Source organism: Pocillopora damicornis, chromosome 7, assembly GCF_964200805.1.
Source record: "Pocillopora damicornis chromosome 7, jaPocDami1.2, whole genome shotgun sequence".
Taxonomy (NCBI): domain Eukaryota; kingdom Metazoa; phylum Cnidaria; class Anthozoa; order Scleractinia; family Pocilloporidae; genus Pocillopora; species Pocillopora damicornis.
The window spans coordinates 12482834-12502085 of NC_142676.1; the positions used below are offsets into that span (position 1 = coordinate 12482834).

Below are 19252 nucleotides of genomic sequence, written 5' to 3' on the forward strand. Positions count from 1 at the left end.
ATTCTACATTTTGACAATACAAGAGACTAAAATCGACTCAACTTTTCCTAGCTTACAATTTCATGTCAAAGGTTTTAACTTTTATCGTTGCGACAGAGTCAAAGGCAGCGGTGGCATTGTAGTATACATCAGAGACAATATAGCCGCTTCATGGAAGAAATTGAGAGGAAAATGAGTCGAATCAATGTTGTTTGACATGAAAATCGGACAACGACAGTTTGCATATATTATTACCTATAAGCCTCTATCTGTTGACAACAACACATTCAAACGCGAACTCTGCAATCTTCTGGACGAAGCAAACAGCCTTTCTGATAATGTGATTTTTACCGGAGACTTAAATTCGGACACATATGTTCGGACATCCTCCACCCACTAGATAATCACAAAGAAGGTCGGTGTTTACTGGATATGTGTGACATTTATGACCTTGACAGCCTTATTAATGTTCCTACAAGGATCAGCAAAAACAGGGAATCCTGTCTCCACGTTATTCTCACTAACGTCCCCGCGTTTGCAAAAGACTAGGGTGTCATTCATACGGGTCTAAGCGACCATGAACTCGTATATACAATTCAGAAAACCCGACACATGCGATCAAAAGCAGAAACCATAACTAAATGATCCTTTAAAACTTTTGATAAGGATTCATTTCAAGCTGATTTATCAACATTGCCTTTCTCTGTCTCATACATGTTTGATGATCCTGACAATGTATATTGGTGTTGGCATCAACTCTACGATCAAGTTCTGGACGCTCCTGCGCCCAAGATAACAGTTAAGAAACGCCCGTCACCGGCTGGAGTATTCATAACAGACGAAATTCGGAAGACAATGCGGGACCGAGATAAACAGAAGAAACGATGTTACAGATCCAGGAATCTTCTCGAGTGGGAAAAATACCGTGTCTTAAGAAACAAAGTTGTCAGCATGAGAAGAAAAGCTGTACCGAACCACTTCAAAACACTTTGTAAGGAGAATTACGCAGATCAAAGAAAATTCTGGAACACAATTAGACCGTATATTAATTCACGTAAGAAAAAGAAGAATAGCAGTATTGTTCTCAAGGAGAACGATCAGATAATGCGTGAGCCACGTGAAGTTGCAGAAACTTTGAACGATTTCTTTTCAGACATTGTTCGCACTGATAAAACAACTGAATGCATGAAGGATTTCACACATTTTCTACAGACTCCGCCTGCGGCCAGATCACCCTAAATTATACAAGCCCCATAGAAGTGAAGGAAATTATGTGTAACATGAAAACAAATAAAGCCATTGGCCACGATCTTATTCCTGCAAGGGCAGTGAAAGATTCTGCCGAAGTGTTGTGTGACCCGTACTGCACTCTCTTTAATTATATTCTGGACGTTGGAAAAATCCCTAAACAGTGGAAAAAGGGCGAAATAACTCCAGTGTATAAGAAAGACTGCAGCCTGTCCAAGGATAATTACAGACCTCTCACCATTCTTCAATCTTTGTCAAAAGTCTTTGAAACGCTCATTCATTCAAGAGTCAGTCCCCGGTTCAGAAATATTCTCCACAAGTTCATGTTCGCTTATAGAAAGCATCACGTTGTGATACGGTCCTGCTCAGTCTTCAGGAGGAATGGCAAAAGGACTGGACGATCGGAAAATAATTGGCCTTGTGTCTATGGACTTGTCGAAGGCCTTCGACTCTCTACCACACGATCTCATTGTGAAGAAGTTCAAAGAATACGGTGCTGACGAGAGAACTGCTAATATCATTGAGGATTATTTCTCTGATCGCAAACTACGAGTGAAAGTTGCTGGAGAATATTCGAGCTGGAATTATATTTCTAGAGGGATTACCCAAGGATCAATCCTTGGGCCTTTGATATTCAATTTTTTCATCAACGATCTCCTCTTCATCGTGAAAAGATGCAAACTCTCTAGCTACACAGACGACACACAAATTCTCTTTGCTCATAATGACTATAGAGAAGTTGAGAGTGCTATAAACTCTGATCTCGAGCTTGTTGATAAATGGTATGATGAGAATGGTCTGAAAAGGAACAATTCTAAGTATCAAGCTATTGTGATGGGAAAATCTGACACCACACCTGATTTCAAGTGTGAAAATTCCCGTATCCCAGTGACTAAAGAATTTGACATGCTTGGCATAACGATAGATAACAAACTGAAGTTTGACAATCATGTTGCTAAAATATGTAGGAAAGTTTCACAGCAAATAGCTGTTCTTAAAAGAATGAAGAAAATGCTTCCCTTCGAAACAAGGCGCGACCTATATTTAGCATTTATCCTTCCTCACTTCAATTATTGCAGTGAAACCTGGAATTTTTGTAGTAAAAGTGCTGCAGACAAATTGGAAAGGTTAAATGAGTGCGCGATCAGGTTTGTTTTCAGGGAAAACTACACAAGCTACTTGGAACTTCTCAATGCATTAGGCCTCTCATCTTTAAAACAACAAAGATTAATTAAAATCACACTGTCTGTTTTTAATGCCATCCACAATTCTTTAGCACCCATAAGTATACAGGACCTGATAGTTCATAGGAAGAACGTTAGCTACAATTTAAGAGGTGACTATATCCTCTCGCTACCCAAGCCAAAGTCTACTACATATGACTTGAAGTCAGTCCATTATATTGGTCTGAAACTCTGGAATTCTATTCCGAACATGTTTAGAAATATAACGAATTATAAGTCTTTTAAGAGATCCATTAGCCAAGTTGACCTAGTGCAATTTTTATAATTTCAACGCTTTTTTATTGAATTTAGTATTTATTTAGATATAAGATATACTTATCAAGATTTTATTGTTATAATTTTAAATTATAGAATATTCCATATCTAGTTTTTTTTTAAACTCTCTTAGCTTAACTTAACTCTTAACTTTATTGTGTTTGTGGAATACCTGTAAATTAGCTGGCGTGCTTTCACAGACCCCGATTTCGTTCTGTCTGTGAAAGCACACCATTATTGTAGCTAAGTGTATTTTCACAATAAACTCTTATTGATTGATTGATTGATTGAACCAGCTATTTTAGAGTAGCACTAACACCAGCTCTTGTCACCATTTGGTATTTAACAGCTGAATTTTTCTTCCATCTTTCTTGGCAGAACCATAACCACATGAGCACTGCTCAGGCACCTGTTCCTTTGGAAAATTATTGCTTCACGTACTTGTAGAACTAACATGGGGTGGGATTATTTCATTCACATTCTCCAAAGATATCATGCTGTGATATAATGCTGGTTGATCAATACTGTATCCCAGATAAATGGCCTAAGTAGCTGTGCAAGGCCACAATGGGGAAACTGGTACCACTGGCATGTGGTCCAGCGATGTAAGGATGACAAAGTTCCGTCAGAATCTGGGATAGTGCAATTCTTATCACATTCCCCGACTCATCTGAAAAACAACGACAGTTTAAGAGAGGCTATTTGGTGTGCTTAACTTTGCACAATCAATCCTTATGGATTAAACAAAAGGTGTGAGTTTAAATCCCAGAAATAGAATACTATGGCGAAATAGAAATAGAAATAGAATAATATGACGTATAGACATGGATTTTTAGTCTCAATGTTATGCCTTATTTTCCTTTTAAATATACATTCTACAGTACTGAAATTAGTTCCGGTGTTTTATAACTCAATGCACTTACCAACAGTACAATTTTCTTGGCATGGTCTTGGTTCAAGTGGCTATACAAAGCAAGGATATTTCTCAGCTCGAACTTGGATATTTGAACATTGGTCTTTCGACATTTACATATGGCAAAACTGCAGTGTCCCAAGGGATAGTCGTTCATGGTCTGGAACAAATTGTCTCGCCCTCTCTACAATGGATTCTATATGGTTCAGCTCTCATCGATGTAAACAAAGGCACAAGCATCCGCGATATTACAAAACGCCAGTTGCTTATTACAGCAACTCCATTGCAACACAAAGGCTATTAATCCTGAGTGGTGATATCTCCGTGAATCCGGGCCCAGTACAAACAGCTACATCAAGCACCCAGAAGTCAAAACAAAGACAAATTCCAAGTGAAACATAATGAAATGTCATTGCTGTGAGAAGACGATAAGAAGAACAAAGCAAGCGTAACCTGCTGTGCTTGTATTGCAGTATACATTTCTCTTTCCACCTGAAATATTCCAACCTGACAGCCTCCTCCTCTACCTGGTTATGTAGTAACTGTCTGGGATTTGCCCAGCCCTTTTACAAGTGCTCTGATGTGGAAATGTTGGATGATACGCTCGATTTGTCCACATCTCTTGATCCTGGCCTTGATATTCATCTACTCTGCTCTAACTCAGGCCAGTTGAAAATAATGCATCTTAATACTCAGTCCATGGTTTTGACATTTAATGAGCTTTTACTCACCGTCAATTCATATCCACTGGCTTAGAGCTCAACCACAATCATTGAACTATGTTTCTATCCTTCGCTTTGTTACGGAATTCCAGAACAGGGAATCCTTCTGATTGGCTAAATAGTTTAGAGAACTTACTTAGATACCTAACTGTGTGCTGGGATGCCATGTTAATGCTTACAGTAGACATCAATATCAATGCTTCGTCCTTCTGACCATCTAACAAAAAGGTATCAAGGTGTATTGGATATGTTTAAGCTTACACAGATTGTGGAACGGCCCACACGTGCTACGAGGACCTCCAAAACCCTAATTGATCACATTATTACCAACCATCCGCAAAGGGTGACAAACACTGGTATAATTCCATGCTCTATTGTAAGTGACCACGATGTCATCTACACATGCGTCAATCTAAGGCCCCCTTGGTTCCATCCTTGTTATAAATTTATCAGGGACTTTAGGAACTTTAACGAGGACATGTTTAAAGAGGACTTTTCTACTCTTCCCTTGTCTGTCATATACTACTTAGATGATCCAGATGAACAACTAGAGACACTGAATACACTAATTTCCGAGTGTCTTGAGACACACGCCCCCTTGCGGAAGGTTCGTGCCACAGGACCACCCGCCCCATGGATGAAAGACCCACTGATAGAGGAACTCCAGAGGAAACCGGATTCTGCTAGATTTACAGCTCACCAGACTAGCACTGATGCCGCTTGGCATGAGTTTCATTTGGTCAGGAATAAATTAAAGTCGGCAATAAGAACTGCTCAGGAGGCATTTATTGAAAAAGCTCTCTATTCAAATAAGTCACACGAGGTTTGGAAAGTCATCCAGAGAGGGCTAAAGCCAAGTGCAAGGCCCCTGCGGTTTGATCCAGACGAACTTAACGATTTCTTAACAACAACTGCTCAGAGAACACTAGAGACTCAGGTGACCCCAATAGAGGATCTCACGTGCCTGATAGATAACCTGCCTGACGTCCCCTCTGAGGGTATGCGTTTTCAGCTATCACCTGTCACCAGTGAGAATGTTCTCAAGGTCATCAAGAATCTACTATCGGATTGCTCTACGGGCACAGATCAGATACATACCCGCTTCATTAAGATAGTTGCCGAGTGCTTGACAGTCCCCCCTAACATCCATCATCAACAAATGCATTGCAAAAGCTTATTTTCCAAAGCAATGGAAGATTGCTCAGGTGTCCCCAGTTCCAAAGATTGACAACCCGGTTTCTAACAATCAACTTCAGCCCATCTCAGTTATTCCTGTTCTATCCAAGGTCTTCAAGAAGCTTGTGGCTATTCAAATGACAACTTATGCGGACCACGCCCATCTTCTTCGCAATCGCATCTCTGCTTTCTGTAAAAGGCATTCCACCACTACAGCCTTGTTGAGAGTTAGAGACAATATTCGCTATGCCATGAAAAGGAAAGAGTTCATGCTTATGGTGTTAGCCAATTTCTCGAAGGCTTTTGACACCATATCCTTTAGCGCAACCATCATGAAGTTCTACAAGCTTGGTTTCTTAAAACCCTTTCTCAAGTGGCTCTTGAGCTATCTATCTCGCCGCTCCCAGTTCGTGCAGATCGACAATAGGAATTTCTTCAAACCAGTCATCTCAGTATAGCGTTCCACAGGGGTCCATCTTGGGACCAATGATTTTTAACTTATAGGTATAAGATCAACATGAGGTCATTCTATCATCTATGGAATGCGTCCAGTACATAGATGACACCTCACTATAAAGCCATTTTAATGTCAAGGAGTTAGACTCAAGAGCTGTGGACATGAATGAGACTCTTGTAAGTATCACAAACTGGTCCCCAACTTCTGGACTCCAACTTGGCGCTAAACCCTGCAAAGACTAAGTGTATGTTGTTCTCAACTCCTCACATGTCGTCTTACCATTCTGTGGCTGAACATCCTATACATTTATCTGTAGGAGATAAAACCCTTGAGCATGTTCACTCTATTAAATTACTTGGGGTTCACATGAACCTAGCTGGGTTGGGTGGGCTGGGCTAGGCTGGTGTCCTAGCTCCATTGGGAAAAATCAAGAGCTTTGCAAACTACCATCTTAGAAAACATTTTAGTTGAATGGCCGCTTCTATCTTGCCTAGACTTTAATGATATAATATTCCATCCAATTACTGATTGCCTTCTAAAAAGGTTACAGCATATCCAGTTTGTGGCAGCCAGTTTTGTTTTCGGATGCAATGTAAACAATAGTGACTCTCTTCTTAAGTTAGGCTGGTTGCCTATGAAAGAAGGTAGAGAATGGCACGTTCTAAAGGCCGCACACAAAGCTATATACTCTCATGATTGGCCCAGAAACCTTCAGCTTGAGCAGGTAAAACATGCTAGAAATTTATGCTCATCAAGTACCATAAATCTAGTTATTCCCTATGCCTCGGACACTTTTCAGTATAGCACGGCAGCCCTCGTCAGTCAATGTTAAATGCTGTGATAATTTTAAATCCTTCAGTAAGCAAACATTATGTATTTTAAGGGAGCACTGCCCAAATAGGGTGGTATACTTTCTAGCCTAGTTTTAATAAGGTATATATTGTATAATTACATTTTACTGTTTATTGCCTTGTTTTTTTTACAAATTCATAATTCAGATTTATGTATTTTTATTTATTATTTATTATTTCTCTTTCTATCTTATATCAGGCAAAGAGCCATACCATGGATGTACTGATATTAAACCATTATTGTTATTATTAAAATTATATTTATTATTATTAAAATTATTATTATTGTTATTATTATTATTATTATACTCTATAATTGATACAGAAAAATGCTATTTACTGGGCAATCATAGTTCTCTGTGGCAAGTTTTAGGCTGTAGCCCGATAGATTATTGTTTGGCCTTTTGGAGTGATCAGCAACTTTCTCTGTGTTGAATGTGGAGTTACTGAACAAAAGTAAGCTGCAGGGCTCAGGACTCAACCTGGAATTTGTACATAGTGAATGCAGTTGATTGTAAAGAACAGATATGCTCAGAGCCTGACAAAAAATGATCTTAAACTCACTGTCACTGAGCTTATCATTGCTTTTGTCATGATGCTCAGTACTGCTATAAACAAACATTTCACACAAAATACTCTGTATGACTTCAGGATCATACTCATTAGGTACCCTAGCATTCTCCAGATAACTTGACTCTGAGATTATGCCAAACTTTCAGCTGTGGGTTCAAAGCCTTGTTCTTCTCATGCTGCTCTGTAGGATAGGATAGGCCTTAAAAATATCCAGAAAGCACTGATGAGCTGTGCCTGTGTTCAGTGTTGGTCTCCACATCTCAAAAGAAGAAGGGAATTTTGGAAGTTTGTCTTTGTCTAGAGAATCATTTTTCTCCAGATATATAGAGATATGTCTGGCATATTTACACTGTCTTTCCACAAAATTGCCCTTGTATCTTTGTGCTATGAACAGTTCAATTTAATGAAATGGCTGTCCACTTGAAGCTAATGCAAACACTAAAGAGCAAGCTCAGGAGCAAATCCTACGTTATGGCCGAGATTAAATTCGAGATCACCTGATATTATCCTCTCTAGTATTCTGAGGTCATGACCAGCGATTCTGTGTCCTTGAGTGCATCAATACACATGGCTTACAAGCAACATGGGACCATTTACACAATAAATTTAGCATGGCAAATCTCACGCACCTTTCCTGTAAAGAACTAAACACCTGTTTATTAATGTCTTTTGTTTTTGCCCTTTAGGATTTTTGTATGTTAGTACGTTGTACGTGCGGAATGTATTTTAGCATGTTAGTCGAGTAGTTTAATGTAATATATTCATTAGTATCTACAGGACATCTAAGCCTTTTTGGGTCAGTTTTTTCACTTGCCATTTCCAAACAGTCATTTATCATCCTACAGCGGCCAGATTTCAAGTTACAGTTTGTCACCACTCCAGTGCAGTTTTTTCCCAGCTCCAACAAATTTTTAACAATATAACTTGCACTTTCTCCAACTGCACTAGGAGACATCCCTTGGTTCTGCACACAAACTCTGCAGCCCCAAGTCAGCAAGTTGACAGCCCATCCACTAACATGAGGTCAACTTGCGAGGCAATAACGTGCATGCACAACACATTAGTAAACCCAGATGGGAAACCCACGCTGATGTAAGCTTTTTGAGGACAGCTATGGCTGTGGTTCCCGTGAAAGTTTGGCTTACAAGAAGGGAAACTACAGTAGTCATATGCACTTTTTTAGACAGTGGTAGTTCCTCAACATTCTGCACGGAAGCCTTGATGAGACAGCTAGGAACAAATGGTACAAAAACCACAATCTCTTTAACTACCTTGGAAAAGAAGGACAGTCTTGAGGATAGTTTTGTCGTCACTTGTCTCACCATTTCTGATTTGGACGAAAATGTTTTTGTTGATCTTCCAACAATTCTCACAAGGCCCAGCATACCAGCGTCAAGTAAAGACAAACCCACCCAAGAATGACGTAGACAAATGGCCAAACCTTGGTGGAGTGTCCAGAGTCAATGCGGATGTTGGTCTACTTTTAGCATGTGATGCTCCTGAGGTCCTTGATCCCTTGGAGATAAAACATAGCCAGGGTGGTGGACGTTAGACTTCGTGTATGAGTGTTGACTCCATATTGCCTTGGCGTCTGGGCATCAAGCTTTCTTATTGAAGTCAACACTGAACTACAAAAGCTGGTAAAAGATTTCTACAATTGCAACTTTGATGATGAGTCAATTGCTGATAACCAGACCAAGTTATCCCAGGAAGAGCACCGTTTTATGGAAAGAATGAAAGAATCCTGAAAGTTGAAGAATGGTCATTATGAGATTGCCTTGCCCTTCAAAAATTGGCAACGTTCAGTTTCAAACAACCATGTCAAAGCAGAACAGCAAGCCATGTGGTTAAAGAACCCAACATTTCATGATGACTACAAGATCTTCATACATGACATTGTCGTCAAAGGATATGCCCAAAGAGTACCCAATCACCAAAGGGCGACAGGGTATGAAGGCAAGAAATGGTTCATCCCCCACCACAGAATTTACCACCCACAAAAGCCCGGCAAAATTTGTGTGGTTTTCGATAGCTCGGCAAAGCCCAAGGGAAATTCTCTCAATGACCAGCTGATGAAAGATCCAGATCTCACTAACTCACACTTGGGCGTCCTTAGTAGATTCCAACAGGAGTGTATGGCAGTTATGGCAGACATTAAAGCCATTTTTCATCAGGTCAAAATTCCCAATTGCAACTGTTTGCTTCTTTGCTTTTTGTAGTGGCCAGACGGTGACCTATCACATGCTTTGGCAGAATATCAGATGACTCTTCATCTTTTTGGCACTGTGTCGTCACCAGCCTGTGCCAACTTCGCCCTTCGGAAAATGGTGGATGATAATGAGTAGCACTTCCCTTGTGACATGAAAAATACCGTCAGACACAACTTTTATGTCAACGAATGTTTAAAGTCCCTCTTGTCAGTAACAGTTGCTATCATCCATGTTCATGAATTGTGCAGCTTGTTGCATTGTGGCGATTTTCGATCAACTAAGTAGCCGAGATGTTAGGGGAAGTATCCCCATGCAGGGGCGTGGCCAAGAGATCAAGAAGCTAGACCTTTAAAAGGATGAGTTGCCAGATGAGCACACGCTTGGTGTTCAGCGGAGGATAGAAAATGACATGTTTGGTTTCTATGTTATTCTCAAGCACAAACCCCCCACTCACAGAGGCATACTGTCTGTTGTTGGTTCAGTCTTCGATCCGTTTGGCTCCGTTGCACCTTTCATACTGACTGGCAAGAAGGTTTTGCAAGATTTATGCAGAATAAAATTAGGCAGAGATAAGAAAGTGTCAACGGAGCATTGCACGCACTGGCAAAGATGGCTTTCAGATGTTCCTAAACTGTCCCACTTTATGATTGATCGTTGCTTCAAACCAGCCGACTTTATGGAGATTGTGTCCAGTCAACTTCACCACTTCTCCGATGCCTCTGAAATTGGCTGCGGATCAGTATCATATCTATGAGTGAAAGATAGATGCGGCAGAATTCATTATACCATCCTTCAAAGGAATTCCCCCTGGAGCCACTTAGGCAAGTCACAGTTCCTGGCTTAGAGCCGTCAGCCAAGACAATTTCTGTACAGTAAGACAAAATTTTGAAGAGAGAGATTGACTTGCCATTACCTGACTGCTCAGTTCTTTGGCCCTTTGGTGAGATATTTCCAATAAGCGTCCTCTTGGTATCGCCTGAAGAAATCTATTCCTTGGTTTCTGGCCTATTGTGTGTTGGTGGGAGAGTCTAGCCTCAATACCATTTGATGCCAAGCACCAGATCATTCTACCAAAGAACGATCATGTATCCAACCTGATAGTGGAACACTGTCACCATATTTCTAGGTACTCTGGAAAAGAACATGAAATTAGCCTACTGTGTGAACAATTCTGGATTGTAATGGCAGGCTCCGCTGTCAAAACAGTGATGTCAAGGTGTGTAAGTTGCTGGCAGCACCAAAGCTATGAATGTGAACAGAAGATGGCTGATCTTCCAGAGGATTGTCTCACCATGGACCAGCCACCCTTTACATCTGTCGGTGTTGATTACTTTGGCCCTTTCAAATATGGCATTGCTGAAGCCAGCTTAAGAGATATGGGGTCATTTTCACTTGTCTCACGATTCAAGCCCTGCATATGGATTCTTTTTTGCTAGGCCTAAGACGGTTTATAGCAAGGAGAGGTCAGGTCCAGAAGATTCATTCAGACAACGGAACAAATTTCACCAGTGGCAAGAAAGAGCATCACGAGCTCCTCATGGCTCACATGTCAGTGGTGTATGGGAGTGCTGCATTTGCACCATGTGGAAAATTCTGCAAGCCCTCCTCCAAGAGCAAATCCGCAACAACAAAAGTCTCACGACCTTGATGTGCGAAGTTGAAAGTATTATGAATAGCTGTCCAATTAAAACAGTTTTCAGTGACCTGCCGGACAAGCAGCCCTTAACACCCAACTATTTGGTGCTGCTGTGCTCCAAGCCCCCAATACCTCCAGGTTTGTTCCATAAGGAAGATCTGCTGTCCCGTGGAAGGTGGAAACAAGTTCAGTACCTTGCAGATATCTTTTGGAAAAGATGGTTGAAAGAGTATCTTCCTCTTTTACAAAGCAGGCAGAAGTGGCTGCATCCAAGAAGAAAAAAACACCCATTGGAGATGTTGTGCTCATTGCTGTAGAAAACTACTATCACAATTCATGGCCCCTGGGTAAAGTAGTTGAAGCTTTCCATGACAAGAAGAGCCTGGTGCATCATGCCAAAGTCAAGGTTAAATCTGGAACTCTTGAAAGACCGATTGACAAGCTGTCTTATGATCGAACATCAGGATTCCACCAGATTAAACAGAACAGTGTTATGCTTAATTTTGCATCATGCATGTCTTCTTGTATATCTTTGTTTATTATTGTAAATAGTGTAAGTAGCTGTTTAGTTGAATATTGTGTTTGTAAGTGTTTTTGCCCATGGCTCATCACTTATGGGCCAGTGTAAAGAACTAAACACCCATTTATTAGTGTCTTATTTTTGCCCTTTAGGATATTTGTATGTTAATTCGTCATGCATGTCAAATGTGTTTTAGTGTGTTAGTCAAGTAATTTATTGTAATATATTCGTTAGTATCTAAAGGACGTGTAAGCCTTTTTAGGTCAATTTTTTCACTTGCCATTTCCAAGAGGTCATTTTTCACCCTACGGCAGCCAGATGCTACGTTACAGTCCATCGCCACTCCAGAGCAGTTTTTTCCCACCTCCTAACAAATGTAAGTGTTGCTTTGGTCCAACTTTCTGAAGGAAAGAAAGGAAAATTTCAACCGGCTGAACGGCTGAAGTTTTCAATGGATAAGGTCAAAGTAAACGGTTGAACGGCCGATCAAAAACATTCGAACGAAATGACAGTAATTAAGATAAACGTGACACACGCCGCTTAGATCTGAAAACTGATAGAAAACCTAGAATAAATCTAATCCTGTTCTGAAAATAATAAGTCTTTTGAGAGTAAAGCAAATTCGTTTTCGCGGGGGAGAAACAAAAGCCAGTAACAGTCTGCTTTCTCTTTTAAAATAATTGTCATGCAACCATTTCCAGAATTCGTAATGTAACGCCATTAATTGACTTTGTAAACATCTCGTTTCCGAACACAGGCGACGCTTTCCCCACCATGTATCTTCGGAACTAACAGGCACAATTTATAGTGACAATTTTTACGAGGTGCCGAGTAATTTTCGCTACCTTGAGTGCAAGCAATTTCTTTAAGTTAACAAAGAAGCGGGTGCCATTATTTTTGTCCGCTGCGTTGATGTGAGTGTGTACAATTAAAGCGAATCAGCGAGGCATGCGAGGCTGACGTGTGAGGCATGAACAAAACATAATCTTGGACTATATATCGCATTTGAAGTTACCGGTAAGTGAAATTATAAGAATCAATGCGCTGCTTATGACGGCTCAATTACAGTGTGAAAAAGTTCGCTTGATTCGAAACTCTCTGCCGTTTGACGCATTCATGGGATATTAACTCACTGGATTCAGTCTGTGCGGCATGGCGTGGCACGGTAAAGCAACTCGCATACAAAGTTTTTAAATCTTGTGATGCAATGCAATGCAATGCAAAAGAAAATTCAGCGTAAAATAGATTACAAGTTTCTTATCGATTCTAGAACAAAGCCGCAAATTTTTCCCTTTGCATAATCACTGTTAATTTTTGGTTCAGTGATTCTCATGGAGAATGCATTGCCCTGGTAACTGCCAGATAACTCGGCTTATATCACAATCGCAAAATGGAGGAATCAACAAGAGTCGAGATGGATTGTAATCAAACGGAAAACAAGGAAAGTATCATCGCCAACGTGCAAAAATTCATGCAAGATGGGTGCGGATGTCGTCGAGGATTGAAAAGTAGTCAGTGTTCTGATCAATTTACAGAGGAAACCGTTCTAGATAATCTATACAACTGCCTGGAACTGTCTCACGTGGAGCTGGACTTGGTTGTCTTAGCAAACATTCAAGCTTTTATGGCGATTGAAGCAATTGACTTATGCTTCACCTGCCAACAAAACACTTCCAAGTTACTTCGAGCAGGCAATCTTCCAGAAGAAGAAAAGTCCGAATGCGTTCAAACACAACAGGAGCATTTGAATTCAGTGAAGGCAGAGAGAGAGCTTTATCGAAAGGTTTGCGAAGAGGCGAAATGCAGTTTTCAGGTCGTCGTGGACCAAATAGACCTTGATGAGCGTCACGAATCGTGCTCACTGACAACTACAATGCACTACTCCTTTGACTTTGCACAACAGGTGCATATACCAAGCAACCCTATGCAACCCGGGCCAATCTACTTTAAAACGCCGCGTAAGTGTGCGATTTTTGGAGTGATGTGCGAGGCGATCCCTTGGCAGGTAAACTACCTGATTGATGAAGCCAGTGACGTCGGTAAAGGAGCAAGCACCACCATAAGCTACGTGCACCATTACTTCGAACATCGTGGACTTAGAGAAACTTCTGTTTATCTTAATGCGGATAATTGTTCAGGCCAAAACAAAAACAATTATTTTATATGGTACTTGGCTTGGAGGACAATACTTCAACTTCATCATTCTGTTAGATACTCATTTTTGATTGCTAGACATACGAAGTTTGGTCCTGATCGTTGTTTTGGCATCATCAAGAAATCATACAAACTGAACTACATGTCATCAGTATATGAATTTGCCAATATGGTAGAGTCATCAAGCACTGGGATCAACAAAGCACAGCTTGCTGGGACACATGATGGAACAGTTATCGTCCCGGTATATAACTGGTCTTCTTTTCTTGAATGGTTCTTTAAAAGGGTACCAAATATCAAGAAATACCACCACTTTCGGTTTTCCAAAGATGAACCCAGTAGAGTTTATTTCAAAGAGCTTCACTCGTCTCCCGAACAGTCTTTAATGCTATTGAAAGATCGTGCAGTCATTCCCCCTGCCTCACAGCTGCCAGCCAAACTGAATCCAGCAAGGTTGAGCCAAGAACGAAAGGAGCATCTATTCCGTGAGATCAGGCCCTTTTGCAAGCCTGGAACGGAGGACCTGGTTGCACAAGCACCTTAAACTCTTTCTCAGTACACAAGAAGCGTTGTATTTTGAGAATCTTCAAGTTTTTATCTTTGCATTAATTTGTATGTATAAGTTTTGAGCTTTGACTCGTAGTACAATGATTTATCATTATATAGCGACACATGTATACTGAGGATTTAGATTCAAATTAAACGAAATAATCAACAGGTGAATTTCAAGTCCAGTGTGATTGTTTACCTCAATAACTTTGCCTGGATTGAATCAAGTATCGCTAACATTCAACCCCGAATGAATTTTTATCTGAAGTTTTAATTTACTATGTAACCTTAGCCTTCACTCACGGCATTGCCTTGGATCTTTAAAGTTAATGGAATTTTTTTTTTTTGGTAAGGCAAATTTATTCGCGAACAACCAAAAATTAATTAATTTGTGATGTCCGTCCGCACGCGTGCGTCAATATGCAATGCACACGCATATCCGTGCTGCGATAACAATAACACGCAATTCTTTCCTATCCTATTCATCAAGCTTTAAAAAAGGCATACATGAAATTGATTACAATGAACGAGGGGGAGTAAAGTCTGACATTAAAACTTTGCGGGTAGCACAACACTTGGAGTTAATTTTTTCCTTTGATATCCTCCAGGCTTTGTCCTTCTCTTCGCTTTTGCTCACTGGAAATTTACTGAAGACTAATAATTTCAGCAAATTTAATTTGACACTGTCCAGGCATTTTTTGTCATGACTGCCATCAGTATTGTTTTCCGCAAGTTCCTCTTTACTGAAAAAATGTGGCAGCAGCTTCAAGGCACACAAGTGTCATTCGGTCTCTGGCTTTGATAGGACGCGCTGAATGGTCTTTATTCTTCTATTCTAAACTAACTTTAGTCTGTCCGATGTACTCTTGACTGATCGCAGTGCGAAGACTATTAACTTTGACAGGATCACGGCTCGAAACATCCCTTCCAAAGGAATTGTAAGCTACAGTTTCAAAATATCTGTATCTGTTTCAAAACAGCAAACCGTAAGGAACGTTTTCGCGTGAGAGGTCACATATTAGAGACACAATAATACAATTTGCATAGAGATGCACAATCAATTGCACCTTTGTACAATCGTTTATTCAAAATGGTCAATCACTAATGTGAACTGACAAACATTGGTGTTTTTCGAATAAATAGGAAGAAAAAACATTCATCAGTGTCATCCATTGTAGTTACATGTATTTTATAATACTGAACAAAAATAAAAGAGTAGGTACATTATCATTTAAATTTTATGTTCCTTTTTGCACAATATTTTGCTGAAGCAGATACAGAATGAAGAACATTTTGCAGGTTCAGTACACTGTAACAAACAGAGTACATGTACGCTGTATGAATAGGTAGATAGAAATAACTGGAGAAAATCACGCCACCAAGAAACAGAATCCTACTTGAACAGCATCAAAGAATTATTCAAGCCTTTGAAGATGTTAATGAAGATTATTTGATGGTTGCTGCTACTATCGGAGTGAACCGTTCAACGGCAAGAAGTATCATTGCACAATACTTGTGAGAAAGAAGGATCACAGAGAGACTACAAGGAGGAACAAATCATGTTTGAGTAGATGATGAAATGAAGAATTGCCTGGATGACATTTTGAACAAAATTTGCCTGCTAACACTAGCACAGATAAATCAAGAATTGAGACAGCGTGTTCCAAGAAAACCAACAATCCATGACTGTACAGTAACCAGAACACTTGAAGGTATATTGTATCGTGAGAAATTGGCAAGCCAATCCCAGTTGAACAAAACCACCCTTATGTCCTGCAAAAAAGACTTTTCTGTGCCAACTGGTTCATGTGCTATGCTGTAGTGAATCATAGTATTTTCATAGACAAGTGTGGCTAAAATATTTGGAAAGCAAGAAGTCACGGACAAACAAGGATAGGAGAGAGAGCATATCGACAAGTATGTGATCAGCAAGAGAGAAATGTTACTGTAGTACTGGCAATTTCACCAACCAATGGACTAGTTTTTCACTCAGCATTTCTCGGTGGAATGAATGGACAATTTAATGAATTTCTGTCACAGACAAGGCTAAATCTCGACCCAAATAAACATGTGATTTTCATTTATGACAATGCACCAGCCCACAACAATCCTGCCATTCCTGGTCCTAATTCTGAGCTTAAAAAGCTACCACCACAAGGCAATTTCTTAACATTGTAGAGCAGGCAATAAGTGCCTTAAAAGCAGCCATAACAGTGGACGTAAGCCATCCAGAGCAGCAAGAACAGATGCACAACAGAGCAGAGGCAAGATGACAAGAAATCACACGAGGTAACTTCTGCACTCAATTGCTACTTCATGTCCTGCAGAGAAACATAGGCACCATCACGGTTGCTAAATGTGAAGAGTGGTACAGATTTACGCAAACATACATTACAAGATGTTTAACCCTTTAACTCCCAGGATCAAATTGTTAATTCTCCCCTCAAGCTGCAACACATTTCCTTATACATTAGTAATGAGAATTTGGTGTTAGATCAAGATAACAACTTCTAACTGATAAGTTTGAATATTCTCATTACCTATTTGCTGGATAATGTAAGAATATTATAAGGAGAAGTTTTATGTTGATCACTTCTGGGAGTTAAAGGGTTAAATAATGAAGAAATTGAAGGATAATTGCAAAACATTACATTACAGCACAATGTAATTGAACAATTTTGAAATTTCTTTTTCCTTAGTTGACTGTTATTACTACACACATGTTTGTCAGTTCACATTAATGATTGACCATATCAAATAAACAATTGTCTGAAGGTGCAATTGATTATACGTCTTTATGCATTATTGTATGTCTCTAATATGCCATTGATTGTCATACTATGCAATTGATTTTCTATTGGTGTTAGTAATCATTCATTGTGCAAGATTGAAAGTATACTTGTTATGTTTGGTTGTCGAAAGGTGCAATTGTTCATCCATTGATGCTATTGAATGTTAATACATATGCAAATAGCATTATTGAAAGTTCGTTCACGTTAATGAAGTTCATGGAAGTGCTAATGAATGTATACTTGCCGCATAGTTTCAACTGTTGACATAAATTAATGTACATTTTGCATAAATGAACAACAAAAGGTGTACTATTTTTCCTGGTGTTTACCCATGAGATTCAATCCACTTACAGACAGAGATGGTGCCTGGGCATTTTACAATAAGGCACATGTAGAAGGCAATATTTCACAAAACAACTCCATTATGTATGCAAGAATTCAATTTTTTCTACCTTTTCTGCTTGATTTTATGAGTGGTTCCAGGATTTTATTGCATAAAGAGTTCTGGGTGAATGTATCAGTCGCCATGATTTTTGGTATGGTGGTTTACAGTAACTGTTGTATGAAGTAACCTTCACTGATATTAATGCTGTGTACTTGTCATTGAGAAAGAGCTAGTTCATGATTAGACATGGATCATTTGATTAATTGCCATGCTCTACATTCATCATTGAAATTCTAGTTAATTCCTTTATCACCAGTAATTGCATTAAAGATACTGTGTTAGATATCACAGCACTATGCACTAAAATTTAATGTCATCCTGAGCACAATTTCATATTTTTGAGCAAGGCAAAGGTAAAAATCAAACAAGACCACACAGACATCATCTCTGAGACAACATTGTTATGTAATACATAGATTTAGCCAAGCCTAAAACAGAGCTCTTGTTAATTTTATAGCCCCTCATTATATTAAAAACTGTGATAAAACTCTTCAGCACCGGCTGTAGAGGAGTTTCTTCAAGGGGATTAAGAGAACAGTCCCGGGGGTGGGGAGGGAACCTGGGGACGATGCTCTCACAACTTGTGGTAAAACACATCTTCAAGCAGCTGAGGACCTTTGCTGTTGTTCCTGATGTTTTGAGCAAATTCTCGAAGATAAAGAATCTTTTCTTCTTCAGAGGAAGTGTGTAATGTCAGCATCAGTTGAAATTATATTCTTTTAAGCATGACTGATAATTTTGGTTTGGAAAATGAGCCAAAATTGAAAGAAACGACAGTAAACTACTTGGAGTTTAGACATCATCAGTCGATTGAAGATTACAAATGTGATAACAGTGAATTAGTAAATCAAGATGCCAGAATCATATGGGCTTCTCTCATATCTTCTCTTGAAGTTGCCGGGTATGACTACTTGCCCCACCATTTTTTCCCATTTTTTTTCTCTTAAAACTTTTCCTCTTTTGGCTATTGTTTTATGATTGTCCTCTGGCTGAAAATACACGGCGTCTTTTTTAGATTCTTTCCGTTATTTGATGCGGTAACCTCTGCTGTAACTACTTATGTAGGTTTCTTTAAGCCAACTGCCCATGATCTTAGCAACTCCAGCTAATGAAGTATGAAATTTGTCTAACATGTTTCTTGCACTGCAAAAGTTTGCTCTAAAAGAAGACAAGCTAGAGCTAAAATGTCATGAGTAAAAGTTGATGACAAAGAGAGAATTCGGATTTGATCACGAAGACTGTGGAATACCTCTGTTGTAAGCATGGGAAACGGTTGAGAAACGTAATCCTTCAACAAACTGCAGGAGTTACAAGTTCCACCACATGGTGGCCTTGTGTTGAAGGCAATTATTGTTCATTTCCTCTCTTTTCCCGCCACAAAATTTCCGGTTCTCTCATTGATTCAATTCTCGTACCCAGACTGGCTACTCTCTGGGCAAGCTTGGTTGCTATGCTGATAGTTTACCTGATCAGTTTTCGTTAGACATGGACCCAGGCAAGAATCCAAGCAACAAAAAGTGGAGATTCC

General features: G+C 39.6%; 1 protein-coding gene and 1 pseudogene across 1 annotated transcript; both read left to right on the forward strand.

Moving 5' to 3' along the window:
- Positions 1-19252, forward strand: part of LOC149042613 (uncharacterized) — an 85018-nt pseudogene that overhangs the window by 22279 nt on the left and 43487 nt on the right.
- LOC149042615 (uncharacterized) lies at positions 13113-14482 on the forward strand. Its single transcript, XM_089211922.1, has one exon. The coding sequence runs from the start codon at positions 13175-13177 to the stop codon at positions 14480-14482; it is 1308 nt and encodes a 435-aa protein (XP_089068048.1). The 5' UTR covers positions 13113-13174.